The 22,230-nt window shown below is 40.1% G+C and overlaps 3 protein-coding genes across 3 annotated transcripts; 2 read left to right on the top strand and 1 right to left on the bottom strand.

Annotated features, from left to right (window-relative positions):
• Nucleotides 1–4,156: 4,156 nt before the first annotated feature.
• ppk7 (pickpocket 7) lies at nucleotides 4,157–6,678 on the bottom strand. The gene is made up of 5 exons (XM_064697501.1): nucleotides 5,701–6,678; nucleotides 5,268–5,400; nucleotides 5,159–5,212; nucleotides 4,810–5,052; nucleotides 4,157–4,495 (listed from the first exon to the last, which is right to left on the bottom strand). The coding sequence occupies exons 1-5, from the start codon at nucleotides 6,676–6,678 to the stop codon at nucleotides 4,182–4,184; spliced, it is 1,722 nt and encodes a 573-aa protein (XP_064553571.1). The 3' UTR covers nucleotides 4,157–4,181.
• A 680-nt stretch (nucleotides 6,679–7,358) lies between these two features.
• On the top strand, nucleotides 7,359–9,554 carry ppk14 (pickpocket 14). The gene is made up of 4 exons (XM_064697500.1): nucleotides 7,359–7,537; nucleotides 7,603–8,191; nucleotides 8,257–8,866; nucleotides 9,384–9,554. Exons 1-4 carry the CDS (start codon nucleotides 7,359–7,361, stop codon nucleotides 9,512–9,514), a joined length of 1,509 nt encoding a protein of 502 aa, XP_064553570.1. The 3' UTR covers nucleotides 9,515–9,554.
• A 1,135-nt stretch (nucleotides 9,555–10,689) lies between these two features.
• Nucleotides 10,690–11,333, top strand: LOC135439138 (uncharacterized). The gene has a single exon (XM_064697771.1). It carries the CDS (start codon nucleotides 10,713–10,715, stop codon nucleotides 11,280–11,282), a length of 570 nt encoding a protein of 189 aa, XP_064553841.1. The 5' UTR covers nucleotides 10,690–10,712; the 3' UTR covers nucleotides 11,283–11,333.
• Nucleotides 11,334–22,230: the final 10,897 nt, after the last annotated feature.

The raw sequence follows: 22,230 nt of genomic DNA, 5'->3' as shown, positions 1-22,230 counted from the left end.
CATTCAAAGTGACATTTGCATTTTATTGTTGAATGCCGGGCATTACAACGCCAACTTTCCGCTCTTTGGCTTATTGTGCAATTTCCTAGCTGCTGCTGCTGCTGCTTTCTTTCATCCTCTTTTCATGCTCTTCCACTTTCTTGCCTGAGTGTGTCTGCATGAAATAAGAGTTAATCTTGCGTCCACTGGGAGTACACTCCCACCCACACACACACACACATGCGAAGCTGATTCGCCCGCATCTCTTTCGTCTCTGTAACAGATGTCCTTGATATTTCATTTGATGGCAGCATTGCTTGCGATATTTCAAAGGCAAATGCCGTCTGCCTTAGATTTGGCTGCAATTTTCTTTTGCGCGACATCAAAGTGCAGCTTCATCAAGTAAATCTTTTGCCCCAAAGCCGATAAGGCAGCGAAAGTGCCTGCTCATAAGCCAAATATGCCACAAAGTGTGCAATAATATTGTAACAATCGAATTGTCAACGCGACAGCGCCCTTCTTTATGCTTTTAATAATATTTTAATAGAAACAGCAAGGAGCACATATTTCCTGGACTACTTTGCGGCCGGTGGTTGCTTTTGATGTTGCTGATTCTCGAGCAGCTGGAGACATTTTGATGGATGGATAGATGTACATAAGCATAAGTAAAGTTGTTTTCATCCAAACTTACATATCATAAATCATGTGTGCTTGTTAGTAAGGCGTACTCAGAAGGTAAACCAGCTGCGACAGAAGCCTTGGTGTGCCTCTAGGCACAGTAATACAGGTTATTAAGATTGGGTATTTTGAGTTCGGCATCTATTTTTGCACAGCACGTATTATGTCTTTCTTGTAGCATAATTATTCATGACACTCGTGACAAGACACACAACTTGTCTCAATTTCCATAGATACCCACATCGTCTGGTGTCGTGTGGCTTATAAAATGCTGCGGCTGTGCGTGTAGCCTATTTTCAGCTCCAGTGAAACAAAATAATTGGGCCACGTTGCCCAGGTACCGAGTGAGGCTTATATACGCTATCATTGCTAAGGTCAAATGCACGTTGCCCCGTCTTTGGCTTGTTAGACCGCAGTTGAGGCAATGCGTCTTACTCGACTTGGACAAAAGCTATTGATTTTGGCTATTCAATACCTTTGGGAAAATACGCTTATATTGTTAATATATCATACATATTTGGGGACATTTTTAATTAAAAGTTTCCATCAGATGACTCGGCTAAAAGATGCGACAAGATTTGGGCATAATAAGTTGCCCGGCCATGAGTCAGCCAGAATTTAAGCTGTTACCTTTTGTCAGTTTGTCAGACTTTTACTTCATTTTTTACCTGTCTGCCTGGCTGCTTTAATTCCCTTTTCCAAGGTAATTAACTCCCATCTGTCTGCTCCAAAAAAGACACCATTAACATTGACCTCTGGAGCGCGTCAACGCGTTGGCTGACAACTTTTGGTCGACTTTTTTTCCGATTTTTCAAAATGGCTGCTGAACGAACAAATGACCATTAGTTGGTCATTTAACAGCGTCGCTTTTTGGTTTAGTGCGCTGCCTTTAAACTTCGTTTGATTGTTGGGACCTGTCAAAGCATTGGACGGAAGATGCATACATTTCCAAAGCGAAAATCAAGCTTAAGTTTTTTCTCTTTAAAAAAATAGCAATTGACTTGGAGAGAGTTTTTAAAATAACATTTAATTGTTTGATTAATTGACATCAAGCAAGCCCAAAAGCTTTAAAGAAAAAAAAGCTAAATAAAGCTCTATTTTTTTATGTATTTAAAAGATTTATTGGATTCCCCAGAATTTATTCCCACCATAGTCCTCATAACATGCGCCTGCTTTCTGTTGCAGCAAGCTGTTTGCCTATTTTCTGGGCTCGCATCCAAATTTTCATGTTGTCTAGCAATGGGAAAAGTTTAAATTGCGAAATCTGTCGCGCTCGATTAACGTTCAGATGGGGCACACATATGAGAGTCAGTGACTGCAAAACTTTCAATGGACAATCGGGGCTTATTTGCATTTTTAATTAACTAACAAGTGCTTGCAATTATGGGCGGCCCAAGTCCAGAGTCTGCCCATTACCATATTCATATGTGCATGTGCGTAATGGCAGCTGTGCGCCCGACGCCGGCTGCTTGCTGTAAATCAATTAGGCGTAAATGTGTTTTGGGGAAACTGTACTTGGCATAAATTACCAGCTTACCAAACTCTTGACTGGCCCCCTGGACTTGTCTGTGTGTCATATTCGCATGTAACATGCTTCATATTTTAATTACTTTAATTACTAAACATTAGGGCACATTTTTATCAAATTAAGACCCATCCGTCATGGGTAAACTGTCAGAAGTTCTGCTGCAGTCAACATCTGCGTCAGACTTTGTGGCACATGTGTTGCCTTCCTGTCAGATTATGTCATGAATATGTTAAACGGTTGCCACTTTGACAGCCGCCGTTGGCGTGAAGCCAACTTGAATTCACTTTTGACATTTATTAGGCGGCCTCAGGCGAAATTCTTCTTCTTTATCTTCTTGTCCTGGTGGCACCGCGTTGCATTCCCCTCAATTGCAGCCAACACAATTTGACAAGTTAAGCGTAACTATGCCAAATAACGACTGACAGCGCAAATATTTTAACAACTTCGACTTACCTCGCCAAGTGGGAGACGGGGAGACTCTTGGCTTACCTGTATTTTCTTTTGTTGTCATTGGGTAAATTTTGCTTCGATGACATAAATCAAATGTGATAATATTTTATAGTACATATTCAAGAGTTGTTGGCCATATTTTTCTTGTTTGATTTTTGACTGCTCGTGCGCAACTAATTTGGTAATCAATTACAGTTATTTTCACATACACACAGACATTGAATTTCAATAGCTCTGATGTGGTTACATTTTTTTATACGTTTTTCTTTTTTTTTTGCTTGATCGCACAGCGAAAATTATGTGACTTGTTATTGGGTATGGAGGCAGCACACATTACGGGGCGTATGTGCAATATTTACGAGTACCCTATAAAGTTTGAGCATTTCAACAATTGTAAAAAATGAAACACAAAATATAATAGTCCAAACTTATTTATGAGGATAAATTTATTACAAATTTCTTCTAAATTAAGTGTATTACAGACAAGATCAAGCATTTAAAATTATTTTAATTGAATTCAGAATAAAGATATGCACTATTTATTATTATTATCTGCATATAATTAATTTACAATTTATTCAATATAATTCAAAGCTGCGTGTTTAAAGATCATATTATAATTTAAATATTTGAAAACTTGTGCTAATTTAGTTTATAACTAAATCAAACTATATTTTCTTGCATTCTTGCCTTGCCCAATACCATCTGTCTTTACAGCGTATCTGTGCAACATGCAATCCTTAATAAACATTTGAATATTCACGTTATTCTGTAGCTCGAAGTATCGTAAATATGCGTCAAACAGTTCACTTACTTCCCAAACTCCCGTAAAAACCTCCTGCGTAGCATATAATAATGCCGTCGCGACATTCAAATGAAAAATGATTGCCTGCTGTGCCTTTTTGGGCGCACAATTCACAATTCATGTGGTGTATATATTTAAAGTGCGCGTGGTTGCATTCGCAGTAAATAATAAAATAACGCATACGCCCCCGTTGACATTTAGCAAACTAAATAATGTGAACTTAAAGCCAAGCGTTGTCGCAAGTACCCCATGGACTAGCCCTCATGACTGCCTGACCTACCGCAACTGCCGCAGACATCAACAACAACAACAGCCGCAAACAAACAAACTATGCTTAATTGCAAAGGGGTCCTGGGGCCCCGGTTCGGCTCTCAGAAAGTCAAGTAAATGTCTCAATAAACTGCAAAAGTTGGCCAGGCGCACCGCTTGGGAGCACGACTTAACCTCAATTTTGATTAACAATGTCTGGCAATGAAGCTGTCAACGTGCGGCTACCAGGAACCCCCGACACCGACACCAACCTCAACCTTAACCCCCCTATCCCCCCGGGCAACGGCAAGACAGTCGGCCAGGTCGTCCTGGGGCTGTCGTGTCTGTGCAGGCACACTGCGAGCCTGAAAAATGAGCACAATTTGTTTAGTTGGCTTGCCAGCTGCGGCTGCTGGCAGCCACTTGGGCAGACCGGGGTAGTCGAACTCGCACCAGTTAAGCGCAAATATATATTTTATTTGTGCACATTATTCATTTGCTAATAACATGTTTATGGGCAAACGTTTGGCGTTGCCACTTCTGAAATTGAGCTGTTGCCTTCTGCGGCGCCTGCTCCACCTTTAGCTGCATTATGTATTGCTCCAGCTGACTGGGCACATTCTGACGCAGATTCAATGTGGGCGTGGGCATGGCAGCCACCGTGTCAATGCCACGCTTGGCGCGCAAACGCTGACGCAGTTCCCTCATGCCAAACGCGGGCACTTCGATGCACAGAAAATAGGCCAGCTCCATGCCGCTAATGAGGGAACAGCCCAAAAAAAGGCCAGCAATTCCACCGAAACTGACTATAAGATAATGGAATAAACATGAGAGAAGGTCAATGTTAGAAAGTTAACGGCAAATTAAATAAGATTAAAAACTTAATCGCAACAATAGTTGATTATAAATATTTGAATATTATTAACCTTTCTTTAATACTTAAAGTAAAGAAAGGATTAACTTTAAGTAAAATGATAATATTAAAAACAGAAAAAAACTTGGAAGCACGTTCAAATTTAAAAGCCAGCCAACGATTGAAATTGCAAGAGTAATATAAAGTGGATCATTGAACGAGTGACTTTCGAGAGTGCTTTCATTGTTTCCTTTGTCATTTACTAACCCATTAAGTCGACCCAGCCAAATACCAAACTGGTGCGATAGACCATCATGGTCTCAAAGCGGAAATGCGCATCCAGATCCACATATGATGAATTGCCAAGCACTTCCGGCGGCAGAAAAGATGGACGCACATCGTTGATGTAGTTGAGCGAGTAACAGTTGCGAAAGCATTTGCAGACCATGCCCTCATAATTGTTGCGCACAAAACGTTCCTCTCCCGGCTGATACGAATAGAGCAGTCTATCTGTGTGTGTGTAAGTGTGTGTGTGTTAGTGTGAGTGTGAGTGTGTGGCGCAAGCGTTTAGAAGTGGCCCTCGCCACAGGAATAGTCTGTCATGTTTGCTACGCACCATTGTTTTTCGCCAGGCATTCCAAGTCCGGAGCGCGGCACGAGCGATACTGGCCTGCAAATGGAGCAAAATTTCAAGTCGGCTTTGCGGTTAAACTGTACGTGCTTACCCGGCGGAAAAAGCAGATCCATTGTGCAATTACAGTAGCGCACCAAGTACTCCTGATGGCACTCCGATTGGCAATTCTCAATCATGTAAATGTAGCCCAGCAATGACTTGAAGTCGCGGCTATTGCGCTCGTCCTGCAGCCAGATCGGACAGTGTAAATGAAACGCTTAAGCTTTAAATATTTTCAATTTCAAGTAACTTTTGAATGAGAATATTGAAAGTCAATCTTCAACTAGATTTAACTAAATGTTAATAAATGTCAAGTAGAAATAATAGATTAAAACTTATGGGAAATAATACGAAAAGGTGCCAAAAATTAAGCTACATGCACAGAAATAATTTAGCTGCAATCGATTATGAGTTTCTGGCCGAGAGTGATCGACTAGCAGCTACCCTGAGTTGCGTACTGCAATAGCAAAACATGGAAAACTAACATCAAAGACACATTCACGTTGATCGGAGCTCACGGAACGTGTATCGTTATCGTAGAAATAAATTGTGGGTTCGATCTCGAGGGTAGTTTGCGTATCGGCGGGTACGTGGAATGGATCCTTGTGCCAGACATACGGTTCTGTGACCATGACATGAATGCCCTTTTCGTTGCGTCGTTCCGGCCAGTGTTTGTCCGGTTGCATGAGCACACGCACAAATAGGCCACTCATAGGACCAGCAGAGCCGGTGCGCCAGGGCCATAATGGATCCAGCAGCTGCATGCGTTTGCCTTCGACGGTTTCCAGAGAATTGAAGGCCCAGCACAAGCCGTTCTTGCTGCGTCGTTTCGAGAAGATCTCACAGCAATTGTGAGGGAATTGTCGCCACTTGCAATCGGTCAACATTTCATCACAGGTCCAGGTCATAAAGTCGACGACCAGACTGAAGTTGATATGGCTCAGCTGCTGTGTTGGCTCGTTACGCAGCTGGTCAAAGCTCTTAAAGTGGGCAAAGGACATGCTATCGTAGCTGCTGATAATACGCTCAAACAACTTTAGCTGCGCGGCATCGCTCACATTGGCCATGAACCGGGCTTTAGCCAGGGGTAAACGCTGCCAGTTGAGGCGATTGTGATTGCATATGGTGATGACCGGAAATGCAATGCGGTAAACCGGAAAGCGCGTGCTATCGACCACAGTCTGAAATTTGCCATCGTTGTAGCGCTGCGACAGTATAAGGCACACATAGACAGCGCCCAAAAAGGCACAGACAAACGTGCACAGCCAGATGAAGCGCTCCCAGCTACTGGAACGTGCGGCAAGCAGCTTATCCAGACCATGGATCGTTGTCCGCTTGCCAAAGCGCATGGCCAGCTGCCAGGCAGCCTGACCCAGTTGACGGAGCGATGCATAGCGGCGCGGTAATGTCCGCGACTGATGCAAGTGCAGTGAACGCGCCGGTGGATAATATGCAAGCGTCATGGCTGCCGAGCAACTGAATCAGTTGCAAGCCCATTTTGGTGCTTTTATAGCGCAACTGCGTGCCAGAATGTTTTGGCTAATTAGATACTTAGCAATAGCCGGGGCCCTAACGTGTTTAACGCCTATTAAACTCGTTGTCGACAACTTGCCGCATAGGTCAAGTCGTCAGACACAATCGATGACAAAGCGTTTGCCACCCGCCCAGGGGACTTGAGTTGTACCCTATATCCGTCCATATATATGTCAAGCTAATTGGACAAACTGTTTGTCAAGCCAATTGAATACAATCAATGCCAAATGATTTGCAAACAGCGATAAGAGGGAAATGTATTAATCTCAACAAGTCGAATTTATGCATGCTCTTTTAGAAAAGCATTAAACGAATTTTCTCCATAAGCTTAGCAAAACTAACAAATATTAGTTTTACAGCGTAAAAGAAGTAAATGTTATGATTTGTGGATACAAATCATAGCTTTTTTCTCTGACCATGTATTTTAATCAAAAATCATGGGATTCCAAAAACGTTCCTTGTTGCAAGTTTGATAAAGTTGAGTACACGTCAAGGCTGACAATCCAAACATTATAGCCTTGGTGTTATACCCTTACTCAGGAGGGCATACTGTTCCGAATCCGAGAGGCACGCTATAAAAGGCGTGACCTATTCACTTGGCGAACACAAAATGCATATCCGGCAACTGAGAAAAGTGAAACGGCATCGACAGCTGACCGGAGCATGGCAGCAGTGCCAGAAGTCGAGCTGTGTGACCGCCTGGATGCACTTGCTCAGCCGCTACACCAGTGGTTCGCATATCCATGGATTCTATCAGCTGTGTTGGCCCACGATGCGACGTCGCATGCGGTGAGCGAAATGAGATAGCTCTATTATTGAACCGAAATACTGATCTGTTCCGATAATATGAACAGTTTACTATGGACGCTGGCGCTACTATGTGCCTTTATAGTGCTCATCTTTATCACCTATCTGCTGGCAGAGCGACATCAGCAAAAGCATTTCCAAACTGTTGTCGCGGACTCGCATTGGCCCATTCGGAATATTGCATTTCCGGTCATCATCGTGTGCAACAAGAACCGCTTGAACTGGTCCCGTCTGCCCGAGATAGGCGAGCGCTACAACATCAGCGAGGCCCAACAGCCTCTGCTGGAGCGGGTGCTCACCGCCTATGATGCACTCAGCATTTCAAATTTGGATGTCTTTGAGGCGCTGCAAGATCAGCCTTTGGAAACGCTCAATCATCTAAATTTTACTCAGATTGTGGGCGAGATGGCCTGGCGCTGCGACGAGCTGATCAGCGAATGCCGCTGGCAGACGCAGTCTCGTAATTGCTGTGAACTCTTTCGACAACGACGTCAACAGCAGGGCTTTTGCCTCGCCTTCAACGAGATGGAGCAACGTTCCAGTACAGAAACGGGCAGTGGCACGGGTATTGTTGTTCGCTTGCTGCTAAATGAGGCACTACATGCGCCTGGCAATCGGGAGCCCAAGGGTTTTGTGGTGCGTATAAGTACGTAGTTGCCTTTCTGGTAGTGTGTGTATCTGTGGATCCTTCAATCGAATAGCTCGACGTTGTGGAGCCAGGTGTCTGGTTTGAATTGCCCATAAGCTTGGTGCCGGATTCGGACACTAACGTTGGCATCAGGGCTGTCTATCATTTCTACGATGAGGCCACGTATGGTCTGCCGAGCGTGCAACGTCAGTGCCTGCTGGACTACGAGCAGGAGAGCGATCACTTCCAGACCCTACTGGGCTTCAAGTATATGTTGGAGAACTGTTTGGCCGAATGCCAGCAGCTTTATATGCTGCGCTATTGCAACTGCACATTAGATCTATTCTTTCCGCCCTCCAATCATGTCGGCTGCAAGTTGAAGGATCTGCCCTGCCTGGCGGCCCACAGCAGTCTGCTAAAGAATTTCGAAAATCCAGGCGAGCATTCATATGTGGCCCAGAATGAATCGGGACTTATTTGCGATTGCCTGCACAACTGCAGGTCGCTGACGCTCTTAACTGATGTGCACAAAAGTGCTCGACGTCGAAGGCAAAGGGACAATGCCAGTGCCATGGATTTCTCGCACGGAAGTAACCGTTCAATCTTGCTCAATGTCTACTACAGCAAACATGTTATTCTGGTCTATAAGACAAGCCTAATATATAGCTGGCTGGACTTGATTGGTATGTGGACTTTATTATCAAATTTTTCCACTTGGAAAAAGCTTTAAATATTTTTGGTTGATAATTTCTAAGATTTCTAACATGCGATAATAATACCACAACATTTCTAGACTTCGTCTGAATATCTAGTAAGGTTAGATTAGCTAGGATTAAGACGTGGGACTTTTTGGGATTGTTAGCATAGCAGACATTTTTCTGAGAAAAAATACCAAAATAGTTTTGTAGGACTTTCTAAGTTTGAAGCTTTCGTCAGGGGACCAGAAAAACTAATGATATTATTAATTTGTCCAAGTGCGTTTTAACAAAAGTAAATTTAAAAACTTTAAGTAACTCACCGTCTTAAGCCTGATACGGTGATATTCTTTTACGTTCAAGATATTATTTCTAAAGTAATATCCGAGATTGTTTCAAGATGGGATATGTCTAAGAAGACTGTCAGACATATAGAAGATTGTGTAATTTGTAAGAAACCAATTTCAAGTCGTATCTTTTTAAATTCTTTGCATTTTGCTTTCAGTTTCCTTCGGAGCGATTTGTCAGCTTTGTCTAGGCTGTTCAATAATAAGTCTCCTTGAGCTTTGCTATTTTGGTTTGTTCGATGTACCTCGTTTTTGCTGGTCGCGCTATTCGTTGAGGCGACTTTGTTAAGATATTCAATAAAAAATGCCATTCGACGCTCTTATATATGCAATGCATTTTATTTCTGTTTATTGCATGCCGTTCATGGTCTGGTGCATACTGTAGAGCTCTGGACTTGGCTTGACATATGCAAAGCATTTGCTGGCAAATGTCTTTTGTTCTTTCACTTTGTTCTCTGGGGCAGAATTTGTATTTGCTGTAAGTCCTTATATAATTTAAATAAGGGTTCGAAAATAGTAACTCAAAGCTTTGTAAAAGCTATTATAAGAATATGTATGCTGCAAGCTTAAAGCACATTCAAGCAGTGCAAGGTGAAAGCAGTGCAAGGACGAGCTGAATGAGTTGAAGCAATATAAAATGAAACATCAAAATAATAACATAGAACATGGTAAAACGTAGATCATAGAACATGGGAAAACATAGAACATAGAACATGGGAAAACGTAGAACATAGAACATGGTAAAACATAGAACATAGAACATGAAAAAATGTAGAAAATGGAATATAGAATATGGAGAATATAGAACGTAGAACATAGGCCATGTAACATGGAGCATAGGACATAGCACATGGAATATAGAACATAGGACATAGAAACATTGCACGTTGCTTACCTTCGATTATAGGAAAACATGGAAAATTAATTTATTTGAAGCAGTTCAATTACAATGTTTAGTTCCTCTGCTCACCGCTTGATGGCAAGAGTGAGCAAAGCACCTCGTTTTCTCAAACTGCTAGCGTGCATCTGTAGCCTTTCTACTCTGTTAAGCATAGCCATGGTCAAATTATCACCAAAGCATACCCCAGCTTCTTAGCTCCTATGGTTGACGCTGTGAGTTAATAACCAATCATTCAGTCAATCAGCACAAATCGTTCCGTTTGTTATCTTTTCCCTGGGTCTTAAATTAATCTTCTCTTGACAACACTAAAAATGATACAAGAGTTACTATTAATGTTATCAATGTGTATTATTGTGTGACGTTTAAGCCAAACGATTAGTCAGTAATGAAAAGTTTTCAAACAGTTATTTCGCCATATCTAATCAATAATTAGCCAAAAAGTTAACCCCCAGTTTTCCAAAGATTTATAACATTTATGCTTATCAGCAAGTGATTCCCTGCCACACGAATCAACATCATATATAAGTCCCAACCTCAGCTACAATCTTCACAACAGTCTTTGATCGGTTACCGGACAGTTAAAACAATGTATTCTCCTACGAAACTTATTGCTTGTGCGCTGATTTTTGCGCAGCTGTTGGGCTCAATTCATTGTGGAGTATACGACAATACGGATAACTGGGTCCTTTCTGACAAGACCGCCAATTTCCCAGAAAACGCTGTTCTGGGCGGAATCGATTCATACGGCTATGATAACTACGTGGGGCGCGTCGTTTATTCAAGCTCGATTCTGCCAGCCCGTGTAAGGGCCGAGACTGGATACGCCACTTACAATACCGAAGCAGTAGCTAATCAGGCAGCCTCCTACGAGTTGTTGGTCGCCAATGAGACCGTCAGCTATCACTGGGTGCGCAGTTATGATGGCTTCAGGGAAAAGAATGCCGTTTCTGTGGGCACAAGCGCCTTGAACGAACGCGTTTACGTGTGCCGCGCCAGAACTGATGGCGGCATCTTTATTGGTACCCTGTATCTTGCGCAAAAGGCTTGCATCATCCGCTACGAGAGCTTGCCTCTGAGAGAGATTACTAAATATGAGGTACTAGTGCGAAAAGTTACACCGGCAACGTGGGCACCATTCGACAATCAAAACAATTGATAAGATTGCGAAATTTAATTAATAATTAAATATTAAAATACGAGCATAAATTAAAAAATTGTATTATTCAATAACTAAAATATTTGGGGAAGAGCATTAGAATTAAACTTAATATAACTTTTATACATGGAATTGTAGAATACCTCATTATACCCGATTTGTAACGCGCAGAAGGAGACACCTTCTCTTGTTGCAACTGTGATCGCTGAAAAATTAAGATTTGGTATGATACCTTTTAAAATATCTTGACCAAACTTGGCAGTCACAAGCTTCACTATGCGCCTTAAATTATATAGCTCATATAGGAACAATCGGTCGAAGTTAAAACTATTGTTCAAAAGAACCTTTAAGCCATATGTCTACAAGAATGTTTAATCTTTTAGCTATTCTTATTAGTTACTAGTTACTTTTCAAATATGGCAATAATATAGAGAGTATTGTAAAATTTCCTACATTTCGTAGGATATATATATATATATATATATAGCAAAGGCATTAAGTTAATGCCCTGTACTTTGCAGTAGATTAGCAAAGCCTGCCCAAATATAGATATCCTTACTGTCTTTCAAGTTGTTTTTTAACGGTTTATTGACTGGCCGCGGGCTGTGACTTAACTGCTGCAATGTCGTCCTAACAAGCAGCATCCGGACACAGCTACGTGGGTCCTGGGGGGAATTTTGGTGTTCTACACATAAATACAGACGTACATATGTACGTACATACAGACATACAGACAGCTACAGCTGCTCTGTGGCCGGGTGCCTTGTCGAAATTACGCTCATAAACGTGACTTGACATAATAATCTCTGACTGGCGCTCCGACTGCGGCCTCTGGCTTTGTCTTTTGGCTTCTGCTTTTTCTGCCCACGTATACATACATATACATATTTTTATACATATTTTTATACATTTTTTTTGTCAAAGGTGGCGTTAATTTTTCGCCGCCTTTTGTTGTATTTTCTTTTAATTTTTGCTTTTGTTGCCATTGCGGGGTCAAGTTTTCTTTTTGGTTTCTTGCTGTCTTTTGCGGGTCAGCAGCCGGTTGGCTAATATTGCAAAAATTTCATTAGTTTTACAAACAAGCAAACAAACAAAGCAAGAAACAAATATTTGTGCTTGCATTTTTTAGCAGTTTAGTGGCAGTTGTTGCTGTTCAGTTTGTTATTGTTGCTGTTGTCGCTGTTGGCGAGTGCTACGTTTTTATCTTAAATAAAAAAAAGAAACGCCAGCTAGGGTTATGGGTTGGTTCAGGTGAAGCCAACGGTCCTCCGGGATCTAGCGTAAATAAATAAATGGCAAAGCACAGAGCTAAAACTAATATCAAAGCATCGAATCCGACATACACTTAACGAAGTGTTCCATTTTAATAATTAAATACTGACGTGCATATTAAATAATTTAAAAATATTTCCTTTTAAATTTTCTGATGTATTTTTTTAAATATTTGGTTTTTAAGATTTTTAATGAAAGTTAGCTATAGTATGGTTTAAAAATTAACTAAAAAACATAAAATTAAAAGGAGTATAAAAATAAGTGCTATATTTTAATACTTTAGATAAAATTGAAAAAAAATTATTGCGTTTTTAAAAGTTCATTAGGAATCAATCATTTATTGACTTTAGTCAATTACATATTTTCCCAAACTAAATACAGTATTGTATGTCCAACTTTGTCAACAGTTCATATACCCTGTTTTAAAGCGCAAGAATACAAATGGCGCGTGCGCTTTTTTAAAATTGCTTTGGCTTTTTTAATTGAATACTGTAATGGAGCGGGTGTTAAAGCAAGGCATATATATAGTGTCGTAAAAGCGCGTTAAATTATATTCATACATACGCACAAACTAAAACACACACACACACACACACTCACATACACAAATATTTCATATACACACATTCTCGTATATCATATTTGGTCGGCTTGCTAATTTGGTAGTTTAAAATGCATAGCATCCATCCATGTGTGCCGTATGGTTACTTTATTTTTTTTTTTCTTGTTGACCCATGTGTGTGAAATGCTCTCATGACTTCACAATAACTAAACAAACGACCCGTTTCGGGGTAATTAGTTGTCTCTGTTGTCCTTTGCCGCCACATGCCCCCAAGCTAAAGGAAATGGCGCAGAGCTGCTTGTGTAGGGGTTCTTTAGTGTGGTTTGCTCATTTTGTATACCCCTCACTTCGACTTAAGGAAGTAACAGAGGATATCATGGTATCGTTTAGATAATTAGTATGGACATACATATTGCTTTGGGAACGTCGAAGTAAGATACTAGAAAATCTGAAAAATGATCAATAGTCGTATTTAGTTTATTAAATTTACTTCGACTTGCTTTTAGTGATTCCTGGAAAACCCTTTTACAGACACAAAAAACAGTGTATATTCTAAGTTTTTAAAAATATATGTATTCCTGGAAAAACAAAATATTTGGGACTCAGATGCCTTTCCTTTAACAGTAGCATTAAAATTACAATTTTGTCCAACAACAGAGTATTTTTTAGTCGTGTCGGCTATTTGTCAGCTTTTTTTCTTTTGTTTTTGTGATTTTTTTTATTGCTGTGGGTGAAGGTAAGCATCAGACGAGCTGGGCGTTTTGATTACGTAGCCACGTTTGTCAAACAAGGGTATATGTCAAATAAAACTGGTTGGATAATAGTTTGGTACACAGATATTACAGATTTGTTAATCTTATATATAAAATATATAAAATTAAGAAATACTTGAATCTCAAATATGAAACTTATAATTGAGGTAAATTTTACTCAATTATAAAATTATTCTTACACTATTCTATAAAATGTATATTTAGAAATTGAATATTGTCTTAAATAAATTTTCTATTGATTGATCCGACTTAAACACACAGTTGGCCTTTAAATATTCTGTACACATTTTGTTCAATTGTTGTAGAGCATTGCGAGAGTGTTCAGAGCTGGTCAAGCGACGGCGCCCATTTGCCCCTTATCACCTAGGTCCATAAATTATGACGATGAGGTTACTTTGTAATCAGCAAATTAAGTTTATAGCCGGCAGCATATTATATATATATAAACATGGCAACCCCGAAATGAAAAGTAAACTTGATGCCGACATTTTTTCCCACTTGTTTGTTGTTTCTTTTCTTAGCAAAACGAGCACGAAATGTGGGCAAATTTAAAGCATTTCTTTTTGAACTGACTGCATGGCAAACAATACACAAATCAGTCATTAAATTGTGCTGCCATTTTGCTTTGGATAATCGAAATTTTAATGCCACGCCCGCGATATTTGTTTGCTCTGGGCCAAAATGGGCAACATAACTCAGATGCCCGCCCCTGCCATCGGGTTGTCGGCGCCGTCTAAATTTGCGGCCCGTCGCGGTTTCGCCGGCATTGTTTTTGGCACACACCGAGCAGCGGGTAAAAAATAAAAGGCGAGTGTGAGGGTGCGAGAATTCGGGCTAAAACTGGTGTAGACGGTGTGTGCCCGCAGCCGGTAACCGACACATGCGGTAATTTACCTAATTTTCGGGTGTTCCGCCCACAGCCTCTTTGTTGCTGGCTGTGCCGATAGAGCTGATTGGATTTCCGAGTTTGCTTCTGTGACTCTTGTGCGTAGCACGCGATTTAATCGCATGCGCCTTTCAGTATGTTAACGCATTTTAATATCAAACATTGCCGGCCTCCGCCTGCCAGGCCCCGCTGATTGCCTGCCATGCCTATGTGGCGTGCTCGGCTCTCTGCCACTAATTTCAGGGCATAACGCAAGTTTGCCGAAACTTGACAGCCATTCGCTTTGAGTACGCAAGTTTTCATTATGCATTTTGTATGAGACCTCACAGCAGCAGCTTCGCATATTTGTTAATGATGTTCCTTTGAGGTTTCAACTTGTTTGGGTCACATTAATTTCTTTTCGCAATCCTGCCAGGGAAAATTGCGATTTGTGCTTGTAGATTATTAGGTCTGAAAAGTGTGATGGGATTTTGCAGATAACCCGCTGGCCTATTAACATGTTCGCTTGCATATTTAAAGGTATTTAGCTGCGTTTGATAGTTTAATATTATTTGGTGACCCTTATCAGTTTTTGAGCCTCCTTAATCTTTGCGTTGGCAAAAGTATTGGCAAGAATCGAGCATAATACATTTTGAATCAAGCTTGTCGTGTTTAGAGATAAAAAGTAATTCAAATCGCTTTTATTTTCGTGACAGAATTTATATACCCTTTGTCGTGGTAAAATTTAAAAATGTATATAACATTTTATTAAGTTGTCAAAAATAATTATCCCTAGTTACAATAGGTTAACAATTAAATTACAAAAAATGTTCAGAAGATTACATTTATTTATGCTATTCATATTTCATATTCGCCATTATTTTACCAAGTAAACAATATTTGATATAAAGAACTGGACTCTTTAAACAGTTAGAGCATTTCATTTTCTTCCTAACTTTACCTTATAAATTATACTGATTTCTTACTTCTTTCAATATATGCACGTCAGAAATAGCCTGTTCAATTAATAAACTGAAAAAAAAGGGCAACTCTGGCCAGAGATTCAAACGGCTGTCAAAATGTCACAGCAACTGAATTTCATTTGGGTTTGGGTCAATTCGGGTCTGTTCACCCAATCACATACATACATACATATATATGTATGTATGGTGGGAATATGTGAGCTGCAACATATGATGGCGATATGGGGCGCACCTGCCAAACCCAAATCCGTGCTTGCTGACACGCTTGCCAGAACCGTTTTAATAAGACACGGATTATCGCCTGGCATTATTTCAATCACATACCAAGTGTCGAGTATTTAGCAGACAACAAACACGCGCCGGGCTGTTCTACTCGTTCATGCTACCCCTCGTTCTGTCCCCGTGCCACGTCTTCCAGCCACTGTCAGGCGGTAGAGCTGCTAAAAAGCCAATAAAAATACTTTGTTTGACAAATAAAAGCCGCAGTGAGAGCTTTGGCGATAAAATTTTGTAGATAGCGCCCAGTTGGTTGCAAGGGGGCATCGGGACAGCTGTTGGCTGGCGAATGCCTTCTTTACTGACTGTCACATAAAGCCACATGTGTAGGAGGTGTGCGGGTGTGTGTGTGTGTGTGTATGTGTCAACATGTGTATGTGTGTGTGCTTGTCGAGCAGCTTCTTCGCATCGTTTGACTTTACGAGCCGAAGCTAGTGCAAATGTCCTGACCATCTTGTCTGTTTGAGTCCCCGTTTACACTCTACAGCTGTGGGGCATTTTCGTTTAGTAATCTATTTAATTTTAATTATCATTTAGTTAATAAACATTACAGCTTATTGTATTTAGATTAGTAATATTATTATTTTATAAAATATTTTAAAGATTTTAAAACAATTCTTCCCACTTAAAAATAAATATATAGCTATACACAAAAAGCGGAATGTGCGGATAATCCCAGCTTTTCAAAGAAGATTGGACGTAGGGTATTCCAAGTACTACTTCATTCTGTTGTGATAGTTTTTCTAGTTTTCTATTTGCTTTTCTTAATATTGACTTACATAGAACGATCGTTGTTGTTCAAATGCTGGACGAGGATAACAACAACTAGAACTGTCCCGGTATGCTGTTCCACATGCTTTCTCCGGTCAATGTTTGACAATAATCAACGCCGGCGCTGACTTTGCGACGTCACTTCGTATATGTTTGCCAATGTGAGCGAACATCAGTTATATGTGTATCTTTATATATATATATTTAGTCTTGCATTGTTGTTGCCTTAACCTGACTTTAAAGTCAAATGATGGTGACATCTTTCCATCATCATCATCATCATGATAAACATGCTCAGCCCGTCTGCGTGACTCGGCGTTGCGCTGTCAGATTTTCATTTCGATGGAAGAAGCATTGCCAAAACTAATTAAAATTGTATGCCGAGATATTTTTGGGCGGCCCTGTAAATATGGAAACGCGGAAAAACGCTTGCCTACTTTTTGGCGCAGTTTGCATATTGCAATTAAAGATGGCAACAAGCATTTCCACTTTTGCTCTCGAGCACGTTTCGGGCCTCAAAAGCTCGTTACGCATTGCGTGCAACCGCTGTTTGTTCATATGTTGCAATTATGTCAACATGTGCACACAACACACACATGCAATACACACACACACACAGACACACTCATACATTTGGCAGCATTATTAATCAACTGACCAGCGCATATAAAGCCAGCGAAACTAGCGGTGTTTATGTCGCCATCATCATTAAATGTTCTGCCAGCCGTTTGACTCGTATTTAATTGCAAAACACACACACACACACACACACATAGGCATGCCCGCTGCCTCCCATTACTAACTCCCGGAACCTAGCTATTGCACCAGCAGCTGCCGCTTGAGTTGCCAGCACTTCAATAAATTATTTCGTTTTTTATATGCACAAATATTTGCCAGAATTTGAACATGTTATTGTTTGTGTGTTTGTTTGCTTGATTGCCTGTTTTTTATATCACTGCAAAGGATTTTTAATTTTTGACTGAACAAAATAAAGGGAAACTGTTTGATACCAGAAGTTATATTCCATAGGGATATGCATCCTAGTAAAATATCCGTAAATCTGTTCTTTCTTTTTAAAGTAGAGATCGTAGAATATATGATTTCTTTGTAAATTCCAATACAGCAAACACAGACATAAAAAATTTTACCTTTTGGAAAATACTATATATTTAAAGGTTATTTGAAGTCAAACTCGAAAGTAGAGGGAAAAAACAGTCGGCTGTTTGAAAGCCAGCCACAGGGCATTGCCATGTGAAGCATTTAATTCCAGAGCACTTTATTGTTTTATTAACGAATTGGCATCGGATTATAAAGCATTTCATTTGTACAAAGAGCGCGTGCTTTACAATTTTGCGACATTGGCGAATTGTTAACACTTGAAATTGCTGAGTATTGGAAGTTATGGCATGTTTAAATTTTTGTCAACCAGTGTAATTATTTAGCTTATAATCTCCCACATGAAGATTGCATGTGCTTTGCAGACCTTAGACCTGAGCTCAACAGCTCACTTGGCTGGTGTCACGTGATGTTCTTATCTATACACATAAATAAGCTTTTGTCCAAATTCACTCTAATGTTTGATAATTATAAACATTTTCGTGAATTTTGATTAAGTTTGTGCACTCTATGTTTATTTACAAAATAAATTTTCAAGTGGACTGTGAAAATCGGCACGTGTTTCAGTTTGTATTTGTTTATGGGAATTCGAACAAACGTGTGGTCATTCTTTTAGAGGCATAACAATGCAGCCGCTTACAATAACAGACAATCACTCGAACAGCTGCTGGCAGTTAGGTAAACAAATCAACAACAATAACAGCAGAAACAATTCGAATTGGCTGCAAACATCAAAACATTTACAAACACCGTGGCAAACCACAAAAATTGTTGTGGCTGTTGACTTGTTGGCTTTGCGGCATTACTTTTTTTTCTTTTTGGCAATAGCAAAATCGTTGTTTAATAAACACGCAAGCTTCCTGGTAGAGTTAGAGCTGGAGTTGTATCTAAATCTGAGTGCTGAGGCAAACCGTGTCAGACACTTGGACAGCGGACGATGTCGCCGCTGTCACTGACACTCGGAACGTGCGAATTTAGCCGCAGATTTTGTTGGTTTCGTTGGCTGTTGCCGCTGTTGTTTCTACAGCTGTTGTCGGGCTTTTTGTGCATTTTTTTTTGGAAACATTGTGACCGAAGCTTGTGGGCGCAATGGAAGGTATAAAATAGAACGGCAACTTCATGTGGGTAAATTATGAGACTAGGTTGTCGCGGTGCACCCTTGATGGATTGCACTTGTGCCATTGTGAAATATATATGTAGAAACTGAAGTCATAATTAGCATACTTTATTATTTTTGACTGTTCACATGTGAATAGACATTCACAAAAGGGGTGGTTGTGTGACTAACCGTAATAGCTAGTTTTTTCTTACATCCAAACAAACTCAAAACTGTTAAAAATTTGGAAAATTTTCATAGCGCAAAGATATAGATAATGTAATAATGAATATTTTACATATTTGTATATTAGAATTTGGCTCCGCATACTTATGTATATTTTATTGTCTACTTGTCACAACTTTATTGTGAAATCTTAAGTTGATATAAAGAGGAAATATATATATATACATTTTTTTTTAACTCATTAAAATAAGATTAGAAATTTGTTAAAGTTTTTTTGCTTTATCTGGCCAGAAGCCGTCTGGACATTTTGGCAGATCTTTGATAAAGTTGAGATAAAAACTCATAATAATTTGAACTACTGCAAAATTGGGGAATTAAATTGATTTGCCTCCGACCGGCATCAGACAGGCGTTGCAGGGAAAATCGTACCATACAAATTTCCGGATAGAATCAGACATTTAAGTCGGCGTGCAGTGCGCTCATTGGCTGTGCCCACTTGGTTGGGTCAGCGACTGCAGCTGGGCAGCACCCACTGGAAGACTACACGCAATCCGGGGCTTCGATTGCGTCACTCGAACACGTGAAATGCGCTCTAAGCAGTTTAAAATTAAACTTAATTATTAAACGATTCAGAACGGCAGCGAAACTAATTTGACTTACATGAATGAATGAAATTTCTCACTGATAAGTCGCACAGATACAAATACAAATACAAATACGAATACACAAGCGCAAGCTCAGTGGCAGAGCCACAGCCGCGGGCAGCGGGCAGCGGGCAAGTCGCACATTGAATATCAATTTGTGTGGTCGCGCGAGTCGGCGGCGGGTCGAGGAAACAGCAAGCTCAGCAAGCTGACGATTCGATCCGGCGACGGCACAAACTGCCAACTTAGCATATACAATATATAGCCAAGACAGCCAGACAATCTGAGCCAGTCACATAAATGCGCAGAAACCGTGTGAAGCCGCCAATTATTGGGCACATCAATTATATAATGACGTTTGCAATGCGTTCAAATTGCCAAAACGAAATTTCTTATTATTATATTACAACTATTATTATGCTATTGTATTTATTTAATTCTATTAAGACTTTATGTGCGATTTTTCGATTCAAATTGTGGCAAAACTCGAATAGTTTCAGCTGTCTCTAATAAAATGATGCCTTGTCAAATTTTGCATTCAATATTTATACGTTTTAATCAGCTTTTAAATTAAATTCAATACCTATTCAATTTATCTTTAATGCCTAAAGAGCATGTTGTTCTCGGCCTTTCTCTAGCTTCTTGCTTAATTAACAATTGAGGCATTTTTCATTGGGCAGCGGTTTTCGTTTCGGGTTCTATTTTGATATTTGTCAGGCAGATCACGTGCGAATGCTCTGGGATGGGTGGCTTGTTAATGGTCTATTAATGTGGGCGCCAAATGCGGTTGCCAGGTGACTTGCGGTCCATGCTGCGTATGAGTAATATGCCAAAACGACCTTCAACAAGTTGCCAAGAGAAAATCGTCGGCGTGATGTTGTCGGTTGCCGCGCAGCTCAATCTTCGGCTGCTGCACAGGAAGCGCGTTAATTAGCAAATAAATAAAAAGCGTGCCGGCAAACAAGACACGCACATTGCGCATATGTGACTGTACGTGTACGTTCGTGTGTGCGTGTGTGTGTGTGTGTGAGCGTCTGTGTGTCTGTGCTGTGCTCCGGTCTGTTGATATAGAGACGAAGTACATCTGTAGCTGCTGTATCTGTGCCTCAGCATTCTTTTGCTGTTGCTGTGCCGCAAGCTGCTGATTTCAATGCATGACGATGCCGACGAGAAAATTCTTAATGCTGCCTCTGCATTTCATATTTTCCATTTGTAGTTTTTCTTTCGTAAGCGCTGCAAGTTTGTTAAGTTATTGACCATGCACATCGGCAGGCCACATGTGCTGCATAGTTTTTGGATTAGCTGCAAAACTTATTTCATACAATTTTCAACAGAAAGTAAATTAAAATAAATAAATAATTGTATTCGATTTTGTAAATTCACCTAAATTAATTGTATTGCGTACCTTACAAATTACCAAGTTGATTTCAAATGTTGCGCAAATTCTAACACATTTTTCGCAAGTCACTGAAAGGCACAAAAAACGTTTAATTAAATATATACGTGGGCAATGTTTATTTATTTATATAATATGGAAAGTTTTAAGTTATAGGCGAAAGCCAAAAAAAAGTCGGTGATTGTTGCCTGCGAAACATACATAATGTACTTATTTAAAATATGCACATATATACACTACTCAGCTCATTTAAAACTAAATTTTTTTACTCGGTAAACTTTGCTCGGTTGAAACACACAAAACTGATGCAACACTTATTTAAAGCTGACGGAATACTTAAACATACTTTCAATTTAAAACAATTTTTGATTTTGCTCTTTTATGGAACTCGATAGCAAATAAGAAATCTGTTAACACTTTTGCTGCATAAAAAAACAAATATTCATATATATTTCAAGCTAGCTTCTGGCATGTGGGAACTACACAATTCCCTTCTATTGCATCCACTAAAGAATACGTTTTTTTTTGTACTATTAATTATGTTTTTGAATATATTACGTACAAGTTCAGCATTAGCGGGCTTTATGACACACTTAATATTATTTAAAAAAGCTCCCAAAATAACATTTGGCCGTAAATCGACTTGTAGGAAAATGTACAGCTGCCTGCATTTATGTATTTAGTTATTGGCGTCTCTTTGGATCAGGTCATTTGCAAGTTCATGTGGCCAACTGACTTACCAGCTGCCAGGCTGCATCATTTTTCGCTTGCCTCAGTTGTAGGCGCAGTCGCGTATGCTGTTGGCTTTCGACTTTTGCCCGGCTCGCACGTTGTGCACGTAATTGAAAATTAACTTGTCTCGCTGGCTGCAAGTTACCTTTCCCCGCCAAATTCCGCTGCTTGTGCTTTGCTGCGAGGCTGTCAAGGATTTCAGTGGGCATATGTGTGCCGCATATTGATGTGCCTCATATGGCTACAGGAGAGACGAAAGATAGGGAGCGAGAGCAG

The sequence above is a fragment of the Drosophila montana genome, unplaced genomic scaffold, assembly GCF_035044405.1.
Source record: "Drosophila montana isolate Dmon_TW-CO22-7 unplaced genomic scaffold, ASM3504440v1 contig_402_1, whole genome shotgun sequence".
NCBI classification, from domain to species: Eukaryota; Metazoa; Arthropoda; class Insecta; order Diptera; family Drosophilidae; genus Drosophila; species Drosophila montana.
Note: the sequence above shows the minus strand (reverse complement) of the source record. Positions and strands in the feature narration are given on the sequence as shown.